We start from the raw sequence: 21,019 nt of genomic DNA, 5'->3' as shown, positions 1-21,019 counted from the left end.
AACAACTTCTTCTTATCATTATCACATTATGTACTAGTGATTTGAACCAAGTTCTTATTTACTAAAGGGTAAATGTTACATACTATATAATGATTGATGAACAAGTTTATAAATAATTTTATTTCACGAAAAAAAAGTATGGTGAAAAAGGGCCCAACCGGGTTCGAACCGGTGACCTCTTGATCTGCAGTCAAATGCTCTACCACTGAGCTATGGACCCAAGTGTTTATTTTGTTTCTTAGATTTTATTTCATACCAATTTATAGAAAAAAGAAGAAAAGAAAAGTTAAAAATGTCTGTTAATTTAGACATTCTTTATGTAAGAAGTTATTTTCTGGACATTAGGTTTGCATAAATCCGGATTCACTGAATAAAATGTAAGTCAAACCAAAAATAAATGGCACACAAATAGAGACTCACCCACTCATGACTCAACTCATATTGTCAATAAGTTGGTTAGAAAGTTGGTAGTAAATGACTATGTTAACTTGTTTGTTTAGAACTTGTTTATTGGACATGAAACTCAATGTTCGGATTTCTATTTACATTTTAAAACCAAACTTGGTCAAAAAAAGGATTAATAAAATTACAAAGTGTTTCTATATGAGGACAACTATATTGAAAAATTGAATTGACAATAAAAAACAATATAATTCATTACTTATGATAAAGAGATATGCTCGTTTTTACTTATTACTTCTCATAATTTTATTAGGTATCTTAAAAACAAACTATATCCTAAATCAACCAACAGGAAATGGTCAATTGAGGCCAACAAGAATAGGTCAGAAGATGCACCACGACTAATTCATTTCTGTTGATTTTTTTATTGATAAATTATGGTGTAATCTATAAAGGTATGTTAGTAAAAGAAAGAAAAAAAATACTATGGTGTAAAGGTCAATTTAACGTCCACTAAGGTGGGCTGGTGGACTATTAATTCTTAGATTGACTTACATAATTAAAAATCATCATCATTAATAGTTCCATTTTAATTAATAGTCATATGAAATTTTCATATTTTTAACTAAGGTGCCATCTATCTAATAAAGAGTACCATGACTATTGTTTTGTCCACAAAATCTAAAGAATAGTAAAAATTGAAATAAATTAGTTCAAATTCAAACAAAAATCAACAATTTCGATCAAACCAAATCACCTACATTGATCACCATACCAATATATGAATGGTTCAAAATTTTAAAAATAAGCTTAAGCCAAAATTCTATACCTAAATATCAATTTATATTTCTTCCCCTTCAAAGGAAGGACCTTTCTCATTAGGGTTTCAATTTTCTCCTTATTCCTTTTGTGAAACAAGTGATTGAATATATGTTTTTACCATAAAATGAACGAAATCAACTAAATCAGTAATAATATGAATATGGTGGAAATATATATTTTTTTTGTTTGTTTGGGATTTTATTAATATGAAAACAAACTATGTAAGGCAAATAATTTTGTATACAATGTAAATCATATTGCATAGAATTTGTATAGAAATCAAATAAAGAAGATAGTTGAACAATCATAATTATATATCAACAACACCACCACCATAACATTACCAAATAGGAAAGAGTAATAAACAAGTTGCCCAAATTATTCATTGTATTACTTACTATACCAACCCATATATTATAAGTAAAAAGCCTCTGAACCAAAAACAAAAAAAGGGAAAAAGATTCATTATACTTTTACACCATCACAATAATATGACATACAGACAAAGAGACAGACAGCCATTGATGATGCTATTCTTCTTCTTCTTCCTTTCAAGATCACCATATACTTACATTACAGTAATAAAAGTGCAGTCTTTTGCTAAATTGTATCTGGGTTTTCCTTTTTCCTCCATTTCACAACTCTTTCAACTTCAAGATTTGTCCTCTTCAAATATATCCAACAGAGACAATGTCTGCAATAGTTTTCTTTCAGTCAGAAGAAACAAAGAAGAAGAAGAAGAAGAGATCAATTCATGAATATTTTTATTATTTAATACCTCTGGAATGTTCAGCTCAAGACGGAATTTTGGGCCGTCATAGTGATGAAGAACTGGTCTGAATGAATCCTCTTCTAATGGCTCACATATCTTCCTTGTCACAACCCTCACCTATTATTATTATTATTATTATTGCAATCAATTCTCAATTAGAATATATGAATCTAATTTGATTTTTTCATATGAATGAATGAATGAATGTATGAATCATTGAACAAATAAATACCTGAGCTGGGAAACGAGACTCGCCGGGATTTTTCTTATCTTCCCAGGCAGATGGGTCAATGTTAGATCCCCCAAAACTGGCTGCCTGTAACACAGACCATATAAAAATGATGATCCATTTGATTTTTTGTTTACGATCAAAACAAAACAGGGGAATGAATTGAACACAAACCTCAAAAATTCCATGGAGCTGATGGTTAGAATAATTGTAGAGGAAAATAGGCAGGCCTGGAATGATTTGCCTGACTGAATCACGGTACCTTGGAGGCAAACCTGTTTAAAACTAAATTTCAGTATTTTATCCAACTTTCATGGATGGAGATGGAGATGGAGCTTGGAATTAAACATACCGAAGAGTTGTCTTTTGAGATTCTCTTGCATTGTATCATTGTTGCAGACGAATATATATCCACCGACGGTTTCGTTTCTCGGCAGAGCTTCCGACGGAGGAAGTGTCTTAAATCTCTTATCGATAGCACTTTTGCCATCATCTTTCTCCTTGTTGTTATTCGTGTTCTTATTTTTCTTTACATTTTTTCCACCGTTGTGAGGAGGAGGATAATCATCTTCTCCTTTCCCGTTTCTGTTCGGCTTAGTGTTCGCCATAAGATTAACGTTGTTGTTGTTGTTGTTGATGCTATTGTTGTTGTAGTTTTGATTGAAAGACGGCTTCGAGTAAATACCTTTGTTAAAGCCACCGTTAAGAGCTGAATTAAGTCCGATGGATCCGATTCCAGACGAAGCGGTATACTTCCAGTCATCGTTTAAGAAATTATTAACATCTGTAGATCCAGCGATCTTCCAACCTCCATTGAATCCGTTGAAATCCGCATTGAAGTTGTTGTTGGAGGAGGAATTGAGAGAGGGAAGTTGGGCACCACCGAGTGAAGTCTCGAAATTGCGTCTTTCTTCAGGTCTCTTGGAGACGTATGAACTACTCCATATAGAATCATTGAGAGAGATGTTGGCTAAATTGTTAGTCTGATGACGGAGCTGATCGCTGAATTGCCAGAAGGATTGCTGATTGTTCTCCATCAATTCAATTCAATTCAATTCAATTCAATCGCCCAGAGTATTATCAAATTATGAGACAGAAAGGGAAAGAAGAAGAAGAAGTAGATAATCAAAATAAGGAATTTTCTAAAGAAGCGTGTGAATTTGTAAAATGAGAAGAGTTGAATTAATGTAAGAAGAACCCTAAAAACGCGTTAACTGGTTCTAGAGAGAGAAAATGAGTGAGGAAGGTGGTGGTGGGGGCAGTTGAGCATACCCACGTGTCTCTATTCTAGAAGGCTCTTCTAGTATCTTCTCTTCTTTTTGGAGGGAGGGAGGAATTTAAGACTTTACTTATATGCTAAGAAATATCAAATATATATATATATTTCTCTTCATTTTACTTCTACTAATACTAATTATGTCTTTCTTATTATAAAGTATTTTTTAAACTTAAATAATTGGTTAAATCGAATCTTACTTCACTTAATGTATTACCATGTATGAATGTATTTTTAAATTGTTTATTAGGATCTAACCAGAAATCATTAATAATTTTGTAGAAACTTAATTTTGTAATAAATATTTGATTTAAATGTTGATTAGATAAGACCGATTGATTAATCTAGTGAGGAAAAGAATTTGAAAAAAAAATTATTGACTGATTCTCTTCTCTTTTTCACTTCATTTTCTCTCTTGCTCCCTTCCCTAAATTTTATTTTCCCAATCACCCTTGTTTTGGAAGAAAGTAATAATTGAAGAAAAATGTTGAAGAAGTTTAATTTGAAGACAAAAATAAAAACAAGCAAAAAGAAGAAATAACAAAGGAGAAGAGTGATGAAGAAAAAGAGTTAAACAGAAGAAAAAATAGGGTGTTCGAATTGTCTTCATCGATCACTTACAAACAAAGAAAAATTAAAGACAAAATAGATGTTGAGAGAAATAGTAAAAAGAAAGTTGACATTGATGTTGGGAAGCAATATATTCACACACAAAAATAAGAGAAAATTACATAAAAGAAAAAGAATAATAACTTTGAAAACAATAAAAGTTAGTCAAAAGAAGAAATATCTCATTTGAATGAGACTATTAATATTTAGATTTTTTTTTTTTTTTTTTTTTTTTTTCTTATACTCATTTGGTTTAATCAAATATAGGGTTCTTGACTCATTTTGGATTCTCCCATTTCTTTAATGAAATAATATTAAATTGTTTTTAAAAAAAATATAAAAAATTCACTTAAAAATTTATTTAATATTTTGATTCAGAGTCTAACATTCATAATCTTTTTCTTCTCCTTTATTTATTTAATTTTTTTTTTTTTTACAAAACCCATTCATAAACAAGATCAAATCCATATGATAATTGATACTCTTTAAATATGTGGGCTCAGTGATATTTGGGCCTTGACAAGCCCAAAATAATCACTTTCATAATAGAATTTAAGCTTATATTAATTACATATATCACTTTCAAATATTGTTTTTAGCCAAGAATGTCAATTTCAAATAGAATTCTCTTAAGAGTTAAGACTTAAGACCCCCTCCCTCCATATAAATAAATAAATAAATAAAATATAATGTTTGAGGCCAGAGCAAGAACACACCATTTGCCATCACCAACTACCATCACTTAAGTATAACACCGATATGATTTTTTCTATTTCATTTTTAAAACCGTTATGTCATTCAATTCCAATTGACACAAATAATGACTTATTCTTATTTTTTACTTTTTTTTTGGGAAAATATAATTATTTAAAGAACTTAATCGCAAAAAAAAAATATTAATCCAATTAAAAAGAATCTTACTTATTTTTCAATATCAATGAGTTATAATTTTATATTAATTTAAAATGTTTTATTACAAAATTAAATTAAAACTTTTAAAATTTTTAACAATTTTTGTCACTTAAAAATTAGTAATTACTTTTATAGTTATTAAATTTTTATACGAAAAATAAGCATTATTTTTTACTATAAACTCTTTAAGAGACTATGATAAATGTGAGAATCGTGATAACTTTTATATTAAAATAAGTGTGAGAAATAAAAAAAAAATTAGAATATTATAATTATATTACTTATAAACAAATAAACTTAATTAATTAATAAATACATAAACGAATTCGAAATACCAAATTCGAATAAACCGAATTCGAAATACATTTTCGGTTTTCGAATCGAATTTTAAATCGATTCGAATTTAAATACGGTTTTCGGTTTGGTTTTCGAGTTTAGGTTTCAACTCGAAAACCAAACCGAAAACCGAATTCATTTTTATTATTTATTTTTATTATATATTATATAACTTATTACATATTTATATTAAATTATCATGGACCTCCTATTAGATCCCTACATTAAATCCATAATCCCTAATTCATTTTTCCATTTCTCTAGTTGTCAACACGTCTCAACTGTCATATATTGTCGTCGGCGACACTATTTTACTTTCGTCGTTTAATTGTCGAATATACATTAGTGTTAAGCTAAGTTTGCGTGATTTATATTTTTTTATAATTTAAGTAGATAATATCTTTTTAACAACTTATTTATTTTGTTAACTCTTTTAAAAAAAATTATCTTATGGGTAGGTGATGTTCTATATTTGGTTTAAACAGAATATCTGACCGAATTCGAACCGAATTCGAATTTACCGAATTCGAATCAACCGAATTCGAATTTACCGAATTCGAATCAACCGAATTCGAATTTATTCAAATCGGTTCGGTTTTCGAATTTTCTTAAAAAAAATAAAAATTCGAAGAACCTGAACCGAAAACTCGAAAACCCGAAAACCGAACCGATGAACACCCCTACATACTACAATATCATTTTGTTTGGACAACTTTTGTACCTATTTTTTTTTATAAAAAATTATGATATTTTTGTATATTAGGTCAAACTCTTTCCAACTGAGCATCAATATAATTTTTACATTCATTTCTATCTAAACTAAAATAGTATTTAAAGAAATATAAAGAGATTATAATGATTTTTTACCCAAGCAAGAAAAAATAGTTTATCCCAATTTGAATGAGATTTTATTAATTTATTCTAGAATGAAGATTTATTTGTATTTAATTAAATAATATAGATTTTGACAATTTCCATAGCAAAATGTATTTAAAGATTTTTGCAGTGATCATCGCCACCAATGTGATTCCAAGTCGCCAGCTTTGCTTTTGCTTTGCTTTGCTTTGCTCGCTCTGGACTGGACTCGGGCGGATTACCCAACTCCATTAAACACCATCCCAAGCTAATCCCTTTCTTCGTTAACTCCGTCGTCAAAATATATGCCTTTCTTCTTTACGATCCATCGTATATAATTCTTCTTCTTCTTCTTCTTTCTCCAACCCACGATACATAGATACATAGTTCCTAAGAAGGGAAACATGACGAGCATAACGGGAACTTGTTCTACTGGTTTGCTCTTCAAATCTAAGGAATCGGGTAGTAATAATGGGCTTTCTTTGCTTCACTACAATGGTCTCAGAGCAGTTGTTGACACCACAAAATTGGCTTCACCCGCCTGCAAATCATCTGGATCCTTGGCTTCTTCCGGTATGCATACCAGGTTACTGATAAAATGCCAATATGACTTATGTAGTTCTGTTCAATTAAAATAATTGTGATTTCTCCTTCCAGTTTCAGAAACCAGAACGATCAAAGCGGTTGTTTCTCAAACTGTATCAGCTCCGAAGCGAGAAACTGATCCTAAGAAGAGAATTGTCATAACAGGACAAGGTCTTGTATCGGTTTTTGGCAATGACGTTGATACATTCTATAATAAACTTCTCGAAGGACAAAGTGGGATATCCTTAATTGATAGGTTTGATGCCTCGTCATTCTCTGTTCGTTTCGCCGGTCAGATTCGTGATTTTTCCTCCAAGGGATATATTGATGGTAAGAATGACCGTCGCCTGGATGACTGTTGGAGGTATTGTTTGGTTGCTGGTAGGAGGGCATTAGATGATGCCACTCTTGGTACCCAAGTCCTTGAAACTGTAAGCTTTCCAAAACTGCATTCAAATCATAATCAGAATTGTAGTGCAGTTCTGGTCGAATCTTGCTAAATCTTGTGTTAATGGATTTTACAGATGGATAGGACGAGAATTGGAGTCTTAATTGGATCAGGAATGGGAGGTTTGACATCATTTAGCAATGGAGTGGAGGCTCTCATACAAAAGGGTTACAAGAAAATAACTCCATTTTTCATCCCATACTCAATTACCAACATGGGATCGGCATTGCTAGCTATTGATACCGGATTAATGGGTCCAAATTACTCAATCTCAACCGCATGCGCAACTGCAAACTACTGTTTCTACGCAGCTGCAAATCACATAAGAAGGGGAGAAGCTGATATCATGGTTGCTGGAGGAACAGAGGCTGCAGTTATGGCAACTGGTGTTGGCGGTTTTATAGCTTGTCGGGCTTTGTCACAGAGGAATGATGAACCGCACAGAGCTTCAAGGCCATGGGATAAAGATCGCGATGGCTTTGTTATAGGAGAAGGTGCAGGCGTGCTGGTAATATTTTGTGTTTTTATCTTTTAACTGACTGTGATATTTATTTTAAAAAGCGCAATTTATTTTGGAAACTGAGAAAGATTATGGAGAGCTTGGAACATGCTGAGAAAAGGGGAGCTAATATAATAGCTGAGTATCTAGGAGGTTCAATTACATGCGATGCTCATCACATGACTGACCCGAGATCAGATGGGTTAGGAGTGTCGTCGTGCATTTCGAAAGCTCTAGACGATGCTGGAGTTTCTCCCGATGAGGTAAGTAAAAGATGAAAGTAATGTACTATAGCCTTTTCCAAAAAAAAAACATGGTTTCAAGAAAGGGGGAAATGTCTGAAATTTTGTAATTGTCTTGATGATAAGGTGAACTATATTAACTGCCATGCAACATCAACACTTGCTGGAGATTTGGCTGAGGTTAATGCTATCAAGAAGGTTTTCAAGAACACTTCAGAGATTAAGATGAATGGAACCAAGGTAAATAAATCATTACTACGAGTTTATTTAAAACTAGTATTTTGTCATAATCACGATAGAAAAATAATGTTTAGTGTTGAACTGTTGATATTCATTCATCTTAATAATCCTAAACCTAATCTTGCCTTTTGTATACTAGTATTAGTGGGCTTAACTATAACATAAAATGGCCCATAGTCTTGTAGAATAATAATTCATTACATTATGTCATTAAAATTGACAAACTTGAATCGTGATCCAAATTATAGTGTTTCATTTTGTTATAGAGACTTTTCTTAAGTTCGGATCATCATTAATCATCGTGATTTTTCAAAAACATTATGTAACAATTTTGGTGCGTGTTTAACAGTCGATGATTGGGCATGGGCTGGGAGCTGCAGGTGGATTGGAAGCTATAGCCACCATCAAAGCAATCAACACAGGATGGCTCCATCCCACCATCAATCAAGATGTACAAAAAAATCCCATATTCTTTTTTATTCTCTGTCAGTCTTTTTAGTTTCTGAATTTATCGATTGCCTCATCTCTTTGGAACAGAATTTGGAAGATCAAGTAACTATCGACACAGTTCCAAACGTCAAGAAACAGCACGAAGTCAATGTCGGTATGTATTATAATTCTAGTTTCACATCCCAATTATTGTAAGAATTAACACTGCATGAGTAAAATGGTTTTAACTTGCGGAAATTATGTTTTTCTTGCAGCCATCTCCAATTCATTTGGTTTCGGTGGACATAATTCGGTTGTTGTTTTTGCTCCTTTCAAGCGTTGAACAAAGAAACCGTTATTTTCTGTTTAGCGGTTCAGAACTCGAAACATATTTATTGTGTAGATCGAGAGAAATCGTAATTTATACAACACTGGGACTGCATCCTGGGATGTATTCTGAGTTAACAATATTAAAAAAATAATAATAATTCTGATGTTCTTTCTTCTTGTTGTTGTTAATCCACTTTCAAATGATTTTTTAAGAATTAATTAAGTCTTCAGGGACAGATGAAATGGATGATCCACCTTGTTCATGTTAATGGTCACTTTTTCAACAACAAATGTAGACCAACCAATCAAAACAAACTGAGAATAAATTAGGATCTCAAAAATTAATCTTAGTCATTAATGATGGTTAATTAAAAAGTATGAAGGTTTATGTATTTCTTTTCTGTTTTATATATAATTAACTCATCTGTCTATTAATAGGCTTTTGTTACATGAATTAATTAATCTTTTTATTTTCTGAATGGAAAATAAACTTTTGAGAAGGGATGGTGCTTACTTAGAGTTAGTGCTAATTATATGGTTTTAATGATGATTAGACTCATTAATAACCATTTGCTTTATAAAGCCATTAACTCAACACATACATACATTGAATTCATCTTTGATTTTGACATTACAACCCCTCTAATAGTAAGTTTTTATTTGTTTTTTTTAGAAAGATGGCTGCATATGACTAATTCTCGCGGATTAAATACATAACCGCGACTCGAACTCAAGACCTCTTTTTACCGCTAGACTAGAAGAAAGGGATAAGAGTTTATCTAAAAATATCTAGAAAAATTATACCCATGAGTCTACACTATTAATACTTATTTATTATAACAATAAAGAAAAATAATTAATATTCATATCATATATATTACAGCAGATCTGATAAATTACATATAGAATATATATTGGTTTAACCCTAATTAATTTGTAGAACCAATTCCTGTCCTACCCACCTTTCAAACAATTTTTCCCAAACTACCCACCTTTTCATTCACTTTCTCAAACTACCCACCTTTCTCTCTCTAAATCATTAATTATTCTTTTAATTACACATCTTCCACACTAATCCACTAATTACTCTATTTTATAAATATAAATATATATAATTAAATTATTAATACATTTATTAAATAAAATATATTACATTAATATTAAAATAACATATATTTATATATATATATATATATATAAATATAACATATAATTAAAATTATAAATTATAAATGAAATAATTTAAATAAATATTATACACTAAAATAAAATACATTACATAAACTTCTAATATTATATATTAAAATAACACATATATTACATAAATATTAAAATAACACACCTATTTTATTTTTACTTAATTTTATAAATATAAACTATATAATTAATATTAAACATTATAAATTAAATAATTCAAATAAATATTATAAACTAAAATAAAATATTATACACTAAATAAAACACATTATATATTTAAATTGATTATTTTTATAAATATTTTAAATTGATTACTTTTATAAATATTTTAAAGTTTAGTTAATTTATTTTCTTTTATTTTAGGTTTATGCTATATATTTTATTTTAGTTTATAATATTTATTTTAATTATTTAATTTAGTATATTTAATTTTAATTATACATATTATATTTATAAAATCAAGTATTATGTATTATTTTTAATTATATATTATATTTATAAATAAGTAAAAATAATATATATATATTATTTTAATATTAATGTAATATATTTTATTTAATATATGTATTATTAATTTTAATTATATATATTTATAAAATATAGTAATTAGTGGATTAATATGGAAGATGTGTAATTAAAAGGATAATTATTGATTTAGAGAGAGAGAAAGGTGGGTAGTTTGGGAAAGTGAATGAAAAGGTGGGTAGTTTGGGAAAAATTGTTTGAAAGGTGGGTAAGACAGGAATTGGTTCTAATTTGTAGTTATGAGGTCATATAAACTGATTTGACTTAATTGTTAGCTTTAGTGTGAATGTGGTTCAACCACTAAATTATGCTTAATCTCAATTATGTTGGTAGGTAAGCTAAAATTATTAAAATTATGGGCCCTTTTTTATTTTCATTTATCAGATTATAATTATTAATCTTTTATATTATATATTCACAAGTTAGGTTTTCAACAAAATCTCATCCACTAAATAAAAATAACTTTGTTATTAAATGTAATAGTGATGTAAATAAATTAAAAATGCATCCACGTTTAAGAATATTAAACATGAAATATTAACTTAAATAAATAAATAAAAGTGGGTTTCATCAAATCAGAAAGCAGTAACATGGTTTATTGACTTTACAGAGTTTCTATTAATTAAACTTTAACTGTTACTTTAATATAATTTAACCTATTTTCATTACCAAAAAAAAAATAAACAAATACACGTATGAATAATGATGGAACCTAGGAATCTTTCCCATTTTTAAGGATATCCTATTTCTCTCTCTCACACACACATACATGCATACTTGGAGCCTATTTGGATTTTTTTGTTTTCTTTTACTTTTTTGCTTTTAATTTTTTTTAAGAATTATATTTTATTAATAAATCAATATAAGGGGTTACCCTAATTTGTAATTAATAAATCAAAATTTAAACTAAGATTCAATCCCAAATTGAAAGACTATAATATATATAACCAGGTAAAAAGTAATCATGTTTGGGCTGTTACGGCCCATGGACATCAGCAGCCTTTATCAATATTCTTAATGGGCCATATTAAAAAGAACATATCTAGATTAATATTAAGTATTTAGTTAATAAATTATAAAATATATATATATATATATGATATAAGAGAATATAATTATGTCATTACAGAAATAATCTCATTAAATTATAATATATAATCCTATTCTGCTGCCCCACCTATTGGTTTGACTATGACATCACATAATTGAGAGAGTATAAAGTAATAAAACAAAGCTTATTCATAATTATATAAATTATAATTGATAGTTTTGTAAAATTATTAATGAAGGAATTTTAGACACTAAATTTCAAAAAGTAATTTAAAATTTGAATATATGTTTTAAAAAATAAATACCTATTATTCTTAATATAAATAATTGTTGTAAGAAAATAATAAAATAAAATAAAAAGTGTGAGAGATAAAGAGAATTAATGGGTGGGATAGTTTTAGAAGTGAATCTATGATATTGTTGGAATAGTTTCATATAAATAAATATAAATAAATATAAATAAATATATATTTACATAAATACCACCCAAAATCAGTCAAAAGGAGGTCATGACTAGTACTACTGGCTACCTTACCCTAGCATAGGGGACCAATTTTCCACTCAAACCTTATTTCTTTATAAACAAATTTTATTAACAACTCTATAAATCAATTAATTAATTTGTAGTTATTGCTGAATTTAATAAAATTTATATATTTTTATTCAGTATAAGAAAAGTGGAGTGTTCAATGTTTGTAGATGTGATTTTTCTTTTTTTACAATATTGTTTCCATGTACATTGTTCTTATCGAATATTCTTATAGGAGTAAGAAAATTGATCAGTGGGCATTCTTTGTATCATAATTAATATTTTTATATTAAAAATGATTTAATTACAAAGAATACTATAAAATTAGTCTTATATATATTAAATAAATTATTTGAATGATTAAATATTAAGGATATAAATATATAATGACAATTTTATAATTTATTTAAATACAAAATATTTCAATATTTAATTAGTTATGTGATTGATAAAGGGATTAAGAAATAATGATGAATGATTTGAGGTTAAACAAGGCTTCAAATTATGACATTGATAAATAATTTACTTGTCACATTGTAAATATATGAATCTTTTAGTATTCGGACTAGAAGTGAGATAAAACATGCAAAATATAATTTTGATCGATTATAAATTTATAATCAAATTTGTGAAACATTTTTTCAAACAAATGCAGTAGTGATAAATAAATAATAGTAAAAAAAAAATGTAGAGGACAGGCTACACAGTTAGGGTTGCCCTAAGCAAAAAAAAAAAAGTTTTTTTTTTGTTATGTATATTTTAGGTTAAATTGTTTAAATATTCTTTTGTGCTATAATTAATAAAAAAAATGACAAAGTAAATAGTTGATTAAATGTTATATTAATATTTATGTTTTTTTTAGAACATTGGATTTTGTTTCTCTTATGGAGTGAGACTAATCCCCGCGGGTTAAGTAAATAATTCGCAAACACACTTAACTATTTAACCGACATACTTGAACCCTGAAGTTCAATAAGACTGAAAATATTCACATTTTGTTGCCGAAAGACTAGAAGATTATATAGTTCAAACTTTGACGGTAATTATCCTGCCTTACCCTAAAATCATAAATTTATTGAAAATAATATTATTTTGAAGTTTTATTTTGCTATTGAAGGATCACTTATAACTATTTATTTTCTCTTTTTCTAATACTCACTTATGGCCTTTGCCTTTATCATATGATTGTCTTAACCTCACATGCCCAAACAAAAAAAAAATGTTTTTTTTTTCTTAATGGGTTTTTTTGTAATAACAAAATGGGATAATCCCGAAATTGCCCTTCCTTTTTGTGACTTTTGTGGGGGCACAAAGTGATAGATAGTGTGCCTCAACCCTCCACTTATGGCAGATTTTTAATAAGGGAACAAATAAAAGGGAAAAATTTCTCTACTTGTTTGTAGGTTATTGGACTTTGTTTTGTTATAAGGATGTCTCAACAGATTATAGAAAAAAGAAATATTGATAGAGAAAGCTTTCTCTCTTTTAAATTCTAATCAAATCACAACCTAAAATCAAATCAAGCCTAACTTTATTTCACACCTTTTAATTTTATTTATTATTTTCAATGAGAGTTATCCTCGTTATGTTGAATTTTTTTATAAATCTTACAAAATAATCATATAAATTATAAATAAATAAATAAATAAAAACTCACAAAAGCCTGATAAAACCATCATCAATCACACATTTTCACAAAACTCAAAGAGCCCATGATGATTTATATCAGCTTGTAGACCCATCTACAAACTTTTTTTTCAAACACAATTAATGTTTTTTTTATTATTTATTATTTTGACTTTTGCTCACACATTTATGTTAAAAGTTTATATATAAACAAATTGTCGAAAGTGGGTATCTAAAAAGACAACAAGAGATACACAAAAGATTTGAAGATTCTAAATATATTTGAGTAGAAATTAACATATTAAAACTTATTTTCAATATGCTCACTAATTAGTTTGTCAGAACAAATATTTATTAGTATATTTTGTAATTATGTTTTTTTGTTTTATTAAATAAATATAATAAGTGTATTATTTTTAACAAAATTAACAAAAATTAGTTTGTTAAATGGTAAGTTAACACATCCTGTATACCAACCTATAAATATTACATGTGTAATATTTATTAATTCTAAATACTGTAATAAACTTCTCTTTGATTTTCTACTATAAAAATGTTGCAAATTTGGGCTTCATGTTTTATGAAATTAAGAAAATGTATTTTGTGTTGATTTTTTATGTTTCAAAGAAGAAAATTTGACTTTGTTTAAAAACATGTGAAATTGTAATGAAATTATGTTTAAATAAAAAAAAAATATTATTGAGTCATGTTTCAAGTGTTTGATCTTTTCTTGTTCACAATAATAAAAAAGTAATTCATTTGATACAATAATTTTTCCATTCAATTAAACAAATAACCAGATAATATGACATCATTCACTTCATTTAAATCACCGTTCAAAGACTTTTAACAAAATGACAATGAAGAGTCACATGGGACATAAGAACACATAAAATAAAATTAAAAACTGACATATTAGTGATTTTTACGTTATAAATCTCATCCAAATAAAATACCATGGATCATCCTTGCAAATGAGATCTTAACACTAAAATCACATCTTATGAATAAGGGTAATATTTTTTATTTTATTTTCTCAGTCTAAATTTTATGAAAATAAGAAACATAACCAAGTTGTTTTTGTTTTTTTAGGGACATTAACTTATAGATTTAAAATGACAATAAAAAAAAAGATGGAGAAGAAGAACTTGAGGAAGAAAAAAAAAAGGAAGAAAGAAAAATAAAATAAAATATAATATAATAATTATTAAAAATATGCTTATAACAAAAAAAAAAAAAAAAAAAAAAGAAGAAGAAAAAAAGTTAGTAATAAGAAAAATGAAAAACAAAATAATATGTTTGGTTTTTATGTGATTGTGATTTATTTGTATTTGAATATATCGATAAACATAATATTATGAGTTCATAAACAAATTTTATATGTTTAACCAACTTCATAATTAAAATGATTCTAAACTTTTTTTTAATATATCAAACTTTAAAAAAATAGATAAAATACATATAACACAACAAAAACAATTGACAACCTTTAACACAAATTTTACTTAAAAAAAAAACAAAAAGTTAATCACAGTTTTCAAACATATACCCATAATTAAAGAATTTGTCAAGTTTTACACATTTTTTACTTAAAAAAGTTAATCACATCTTCCAAACAAATATATATATATATTAGAATTTGAATGTATAATGATGACTATGATTTTCATAAAATGCCAGTTTCCAATTAGGAGGCTATTTCAGAAGATTAATTAATAGAAAAAATATATAATGACTTCATATGAATGATATTTAAATCCGATTTGTGAGAAGAAAAAAATTAACATTTAGGTTATAATTTGATTATTTCACAAAACTTTAGGCCCCTTATAGAACAATAGGTATTTTAATTATATTAATTGCACGAGTCAAGTGACAGACAACCATATATACACAAAACACACACTTGATTGGTCCTGTTTAATTTGTCCTTGGCATATGTTTTTTTAAGGTTTAAGACTAATAATAAAACAAAGGTTAAAAAGGGATTAGCGCCTAATCCTATAGTCATTAAGCGCTAATTATATGTCCTGTATTTGCTCCACAGTGAGGAAATCCACAATTATTAATATTTAATTATACATCAATTTTTTTATCATTATAACATCTAATGGTGCAATGATTGCATCAGTTGTCCCCATATCACTTTTTTTTAGCAGTTTTTTTTTAATTAAAACAAAAATAATTTTGCTTAAACCTATTTAGAAATAAAATTATAATTATGACTAGGTCTAACTAAGAATCCACTAAAAACGTATGTTACATAAAATGGTGGTTGTCATGGTGATTTAATTTACAGATGTTAATATAACGAATAACTAATAATAATAATTATTATTATAGAAATACTTTTGAATTAGCAATTAAAATTATAATTATATCACACAATCCTAATAATAATAGATAAAGTTATTTAAAATAAAATTTGTGATTGTTCAAATTTAAGTTATTTAAATAGCTTATAGTTATTTAAATCATTTTATTTATGATTGAGATTATGAAAAAATAAGTTATTTGTATAAATAAGTTTAGAAAGTATTAATATATAACAAAAAAATATTAAATAAAAATATCTAAACATTTTACATTTGAATAATGTAATAAATAAAATAATGAATTATTTATTATTTTCTTATTAAAATAATTGAATCCAAACAATGAAAATCAATGTGATGGTGCTCATTTTCTAAATTAAAAACTTATATATTTATGTTTGAACTGAAAATAATTTATATTAAAAAAATGATAATAATTGAAAAAAAAAGTTTTAAGATGCACGTGAATATCGATGGAATTGAAGTGATGTAATAATGAAGCTTGTAATTATTCGTGTAGGGATACATAAAAAAGAAGCAAGAAGAAGCCTTGTCTTTTTCTTTTTCTTTTATTTTATAATTTCAACTTTTTTTTTATTTTGGATAGAACTTTTAAAAATTATTTTATTTATTTAAAAAAAATATCAATGTTTTCATGATTTATTTAAAAAAAAAATCTCTACTTTATATAAATTGGATCTAGTTTGATATTTAGTTATTTTTAATCATTTAATTATTTGATTTGTAACTAAAATAAATTATTTCTTATTTTATTTTTATAAATTTTAAATATAAATACAATACAATAATTAAACCAATTAAAAACACAAATTTTTTAATTTCATATATATTTTTTAAACCAATAAAAAATCACAAATAACCCAAGATCAAACCAGCTCTCTCTCAGCTGATTTGATGTTACAACTTTTAATTTATTTAAAAGATTAAAATGCCTTAAATTTAAAAACAAATAATATATAATAATTATAACTAATTAAAATTTCACGAAAATATTTTTGTTTCTTTTAAAAAAATCCAATAAAACCCAAAATAACCAAACAAGCTCGACAAATTTGCTCACAAACACATAAACCAAATTTCATACTACTCATAGATACAGATTCGTCGTCATCACCTCTTTCTCTCTCTATCTCAGGAAAACATTATCATTCCATTTTAAATAATAATAATAATAATAATTTATCCAAATGTTATTTATTTGAAAATAGGTAGAAACAAATGGAGAAAAGGTGTTGAAAACACACAAAACAATATAATCAAAGAAATACCACCGCACCGCGGTAACATTGTCGGATTCTTTTGTTAAGCTTTCAGTATGGTCGATCATTTGTGAGCTCATGATATTATCATAAATTTATATTGATTAAGTTGTTTTTTTTTTAATCATAATCAAATATTATTTTATTATTCTATTATCAAATAAATTATTTTATTTATTACAACCATTAACATTTTTTAAATAAAATAAACATTGACCCAACAACCTCTACATTACTTTCATTTCAAAAGAAATCATTCTTAACGTCATAAAATTTTGGTTAATAATGTCATACATGTTCACTTGTCTTAGGAGAGGCTCCAAAGTTTGACGCCTAAAAACAATGTTTTTATTTTTTATTTGATTATTGTATTTTAGGTTATAATTAATGAACATATAATAATTTTGTATTATAATTAACAAAAATAACAATAATTAAGTGTATTTAGTTAAATTTTATAATAATGTGTATTAAGTTTCTCAATCAAATCTTTGTAGAACTAATTTCTTAATTATTTTGTTAGGGTGCGCATGGGATGGTATCGGCTCTAGGCGACCGACCACACCCAAAGTCGACCCTGCCTGTCCTGGGTAAAGGAAAGTGTGATATGTATTGTTCGATCCATGTGGAGGTTCTAGGTGACGCACTTTTGTTGGAAACATTCCATTAGTTGAATATTACTCGGAGTCTTTTATTAAAAAAAAATACTTATTTTCATTGTTACACGATTTAAAATGTGGTTGACAAACTAACACACATTTATATTATAATTTTACACATAATGTATATATTTTTTATGTTTTAATTAGTCACATCTATCCATTTTTCTTTGACAAAAGAATATGAACACTAGTGATAAAATATCTTATATCTAAACTCTCTCACTGCCATAACAAAATGTTAAGGACGGTTCGGTCCTTTACATAAATAGTTTATGAATATGGAAAAATCCAAATAATTTAAACAAAATAACTTGACCAAACAAACTCGTCTTTTACATAATAGTTTATGAATAATGAAAAAAATCCAAATAACTTAAAACAAATTTGGCCAAATTGATAATTTTCTTAAACTCGTGTCACTTATTTGTTTGATTGATTGGATGTAATTCAAATAAATAATTAATATCAACAATGTATTATCTTAAAGCATAATACTTGATGTATTATCAATAATTAATACATTTTTTAAAAAACACTTAATTTATCTGATTTCTAAATTCTATGAGAATCTTAATTAAATCATATCAGCAATATTCACATATTAACCAGTTATATTTGTATATCAATTGAAAATGTATTTATTTCTTAATTAAATTGATCAATTAAGCTATATGGATGATATTATTTAAAACTCACATAATCATCTCTACTTTTATACCAAATAAAATTGTATATTATTCTTAAAATAAGTCAATAACATAAAAATAATTTCAAATAGACATGGTGTGAGACTTTGAGGTAATGTTAGATTCTTAAATTAAAAAATAGACATATTGTTATTATTCTTTCTTTAGTTGTTATTGTCAGATATTAACAAAATTAAGCGGTACAACACTAATAAAATTTATTTTGAAGAAAATTAATTATAAATGAAGACATTGCAAATATTATCATCCATACTGATAAATACATTCAATACCATTAAAGTAAACTTCTTAGAACCCAAAAGAGGGTAAAAATATATCATGATTTTGAATGAAAAAAAACACACAATTCAACTGTCATCAAATGAAAAAAATGTCTCAAATAACCAAAACTAACAACCATATAAATATACATTTAGGATCCGATTTCAATGATGAAACAAAAATAAGTTTAATGTCTATATAATTAATTTTTTTGGATTCATGAGAAGATAAAAGGACTAATTGATTATATTTATATTTTATCGAGTCAAGGTTCTATATTATGTCGATCAATTTGTCGATTACAAATTGAAAAACTTTTACATTTAATAAATTTAGATGCAAGGTAAAAAACCCATAAACTATTTAATGTTGTAATTTTCCTAACATATTTTGTTTTTCAAAATGATAATAAACTAGACATACAATGTTTTTTTTTTTTTGTTGGTTTATGTGATCCGGTCATCGATGATATTAAGGAATCTTATTTGTGATTAATTAGGCGATGACTCACATTAGGAGGATAAAAGACAATATCAATAATAAATAATAAAGAAAAAGAAGAGGAGACAAAGTTCAAATGAATTTATGTGCTGTAAAGTATAATAAATTGCGTCACCAATTTGCTTCTATCTAAGAGACAATAATATAACTTACATTAATAATCACTCTTTTCATTCTTTCCAATAACAAACCATATATATTAGCCAACTATTAATGCCCTTTTCACAATTCACAAGAAATTGGATTACCTTTCTTGTAATTAACCAACATATCTTAATTAGCTAATTAAGGTTCGAACTTTTCCTATCACAATGGGTCCATTTTTTTTATTTGAAGAGTTATAATTTAATAATTTAATTTCTCAAATTTTAATCCCTTCACTAAACAAATTGAATTTAGTTTAATAGTCTTTACCAGTTTGATAGTGGGTGTAAAAATATTCAAAAACTTCATAAACATTTAACTGTGAAGAAAGACATAATTTGTAAGTATGTGCTTAAACCATTTTTAATATAAAAAATAATTTAAAAAATATTATGATGAATCTTTATTTCACATGAGGTGAGGTTAGGTTTTGACTTTTCTTTTTAATGATGTGAATTTGTTTGGCTTCTTACCATGGTAAAATACTGTACTTAAGGTCTCACAAATTTATGAAAAATATTATTTAAAAAAAACAAAAATAAATAATAAAAAAGTATGTATGAGATCATGTATTGAAATTAACTTTTAACTATATAGAAAATAATTTTGGTATTTTATTTTTATTAATTAAAAAGTAATTTTCAGAGGAATAATTTTATTTGAAAACTAGAATGAGTGGCCTACATGACACGTGTATTACTGTAACGAGTTGCAGAGATGAGGACCACTGAACAAAACTGCAATAGGAAAAAGAAAGGGAAAAGTTTTTACAGTGGTGATGTCCCCACGTGTATGATGGGTCCCACTCAATGGCAATTATTGAAATTACAATCTTAATCCAGGCCTAAATTCCAACTCTCTCTCCACAAATATAGAATAAAATAATTTAATGAAAATGAAAAAACAAAGGAATTTATTTTTGCCGGGTTTACTCTAGCCAACCCTGTTGCTTGCCGCGAAGCAAACAACCAATCAGACGGCAGATCACTTTAACGGAGATTACCATTTCCCGTTAAGTTACAGTTTGTCCTTACAACAGGATCTTCCTATTAATTAAAGCACTGTTTGGTATACAACATATTTGACTCACTTTGTACTAATACTATCCATGTCACTAGTGCACAACAAACAAACAACTCCGAAGGAACATTTTCATATTCATTTTCCATTTTTAAAAGAGAGTCCAATGTCATTTTCATTTTTATTTTTTGTGAGAAATTTCTCAAGGAACACTAA

At 26.8% G+C, this 21,019-nt stretch overlaps 2 protein-coding genes and 1 non-coding gene across 4 annotated transcripts; 1 reads left to right on the top strand and 2 right to left on the bottom strand.

The window, feature by feature from the left end:
- Positions 1-148: 148 nt before the first annotated feature.
- Positions 149-220, bottom strand: TRNAC-GCA. The gene has a single exon. It is a non-coding gene; the product is annotated as a tRNA-Cys (tRNA).
- A 1,442-nt stretch (positions 221-1,662) lies between these two features.
- On the bottom strand, positions 1,663-3,383 carry LOC124932690 (B2 protein-like). Its single transcript, XM_047473357.1, has 5 exons — positions 2,578-3,383; positions 2,400-2,500; positions 2,229-2,312; positions 2,003-2,113; positions 1,663-1,918 (listed from the first exon to the last, which is right to left on the bottom strand). Exons 1-5 carry the CDS (start codon positions 3,260-3,262, stop codon positions 1,877-1,879), a joined length of 1,023 nt encoding a protein of 340 aa, XP_047329313.1. The 5' UTR covers positions 3,263-3,383; the 3' UTR covers positions 1,663-1,876.
- A 2,978-nt stretch (positions 3,384-6,361) lies between these two features.
- Positions 6,362-9,161, top strand: LOC124931010 (3-oxoacyl-[acyl-carrier-protein] synthase I, chloroplastic-like). 2 transcript variants are annotated; one of them, XM_047471393.1, is made up of 8 exons: positions 6,362-6,786; positions 6,877-7,229; positions 7,323-7,754; positions 7,835-8,008; positions 8,114-8,227; positions 8,577-8,678; positions 8,765-8,831; positions 8,932-9,161. In XM_047471393.1, the coding sequence occupies exons 1-8, from the start codon at positions 6,618-6,620 to the stop codon at positions 8,997-8,999; spliced, it is 1,479 nt and encodes a 492-aa protein (XP_047327349.1). In that variant the 5' UTR covers positions 6,362-6,617; the 3' UTR covers positions 9,000-9,161. The 2 variants fall into 2 exon arrangements, with proteins under 2 accessions (XP_047327349.1, XP_047327348.1); XM_047471392.1 differs by having other exon boundaries at positions 6,871-7,229.
- The last annotated feature ends 11,858 nt before the right edge of the window (positions 9,162-21,019 follow it).

Source organism: Impatiens glandulifera, chromosome 3 (genome assembly GCF_907164915.1).
Source record: "Impatiens glandulifera chromosome 3, dImpGla2.1, whole genome shotgun sequence".
Taxonomy (NCBI): domain Eukaryota; kingdom Viridiplantae; phylum Streptophyta; class Magnoliopsida; order Ericales; family Balsaminaceae; genus Impatiens; species Impatiens glandulifera.
Note: the sequence above shows the minus strand (reverse complement) of the source record. Positions and strands in the feature narration are given on the sequence as shown.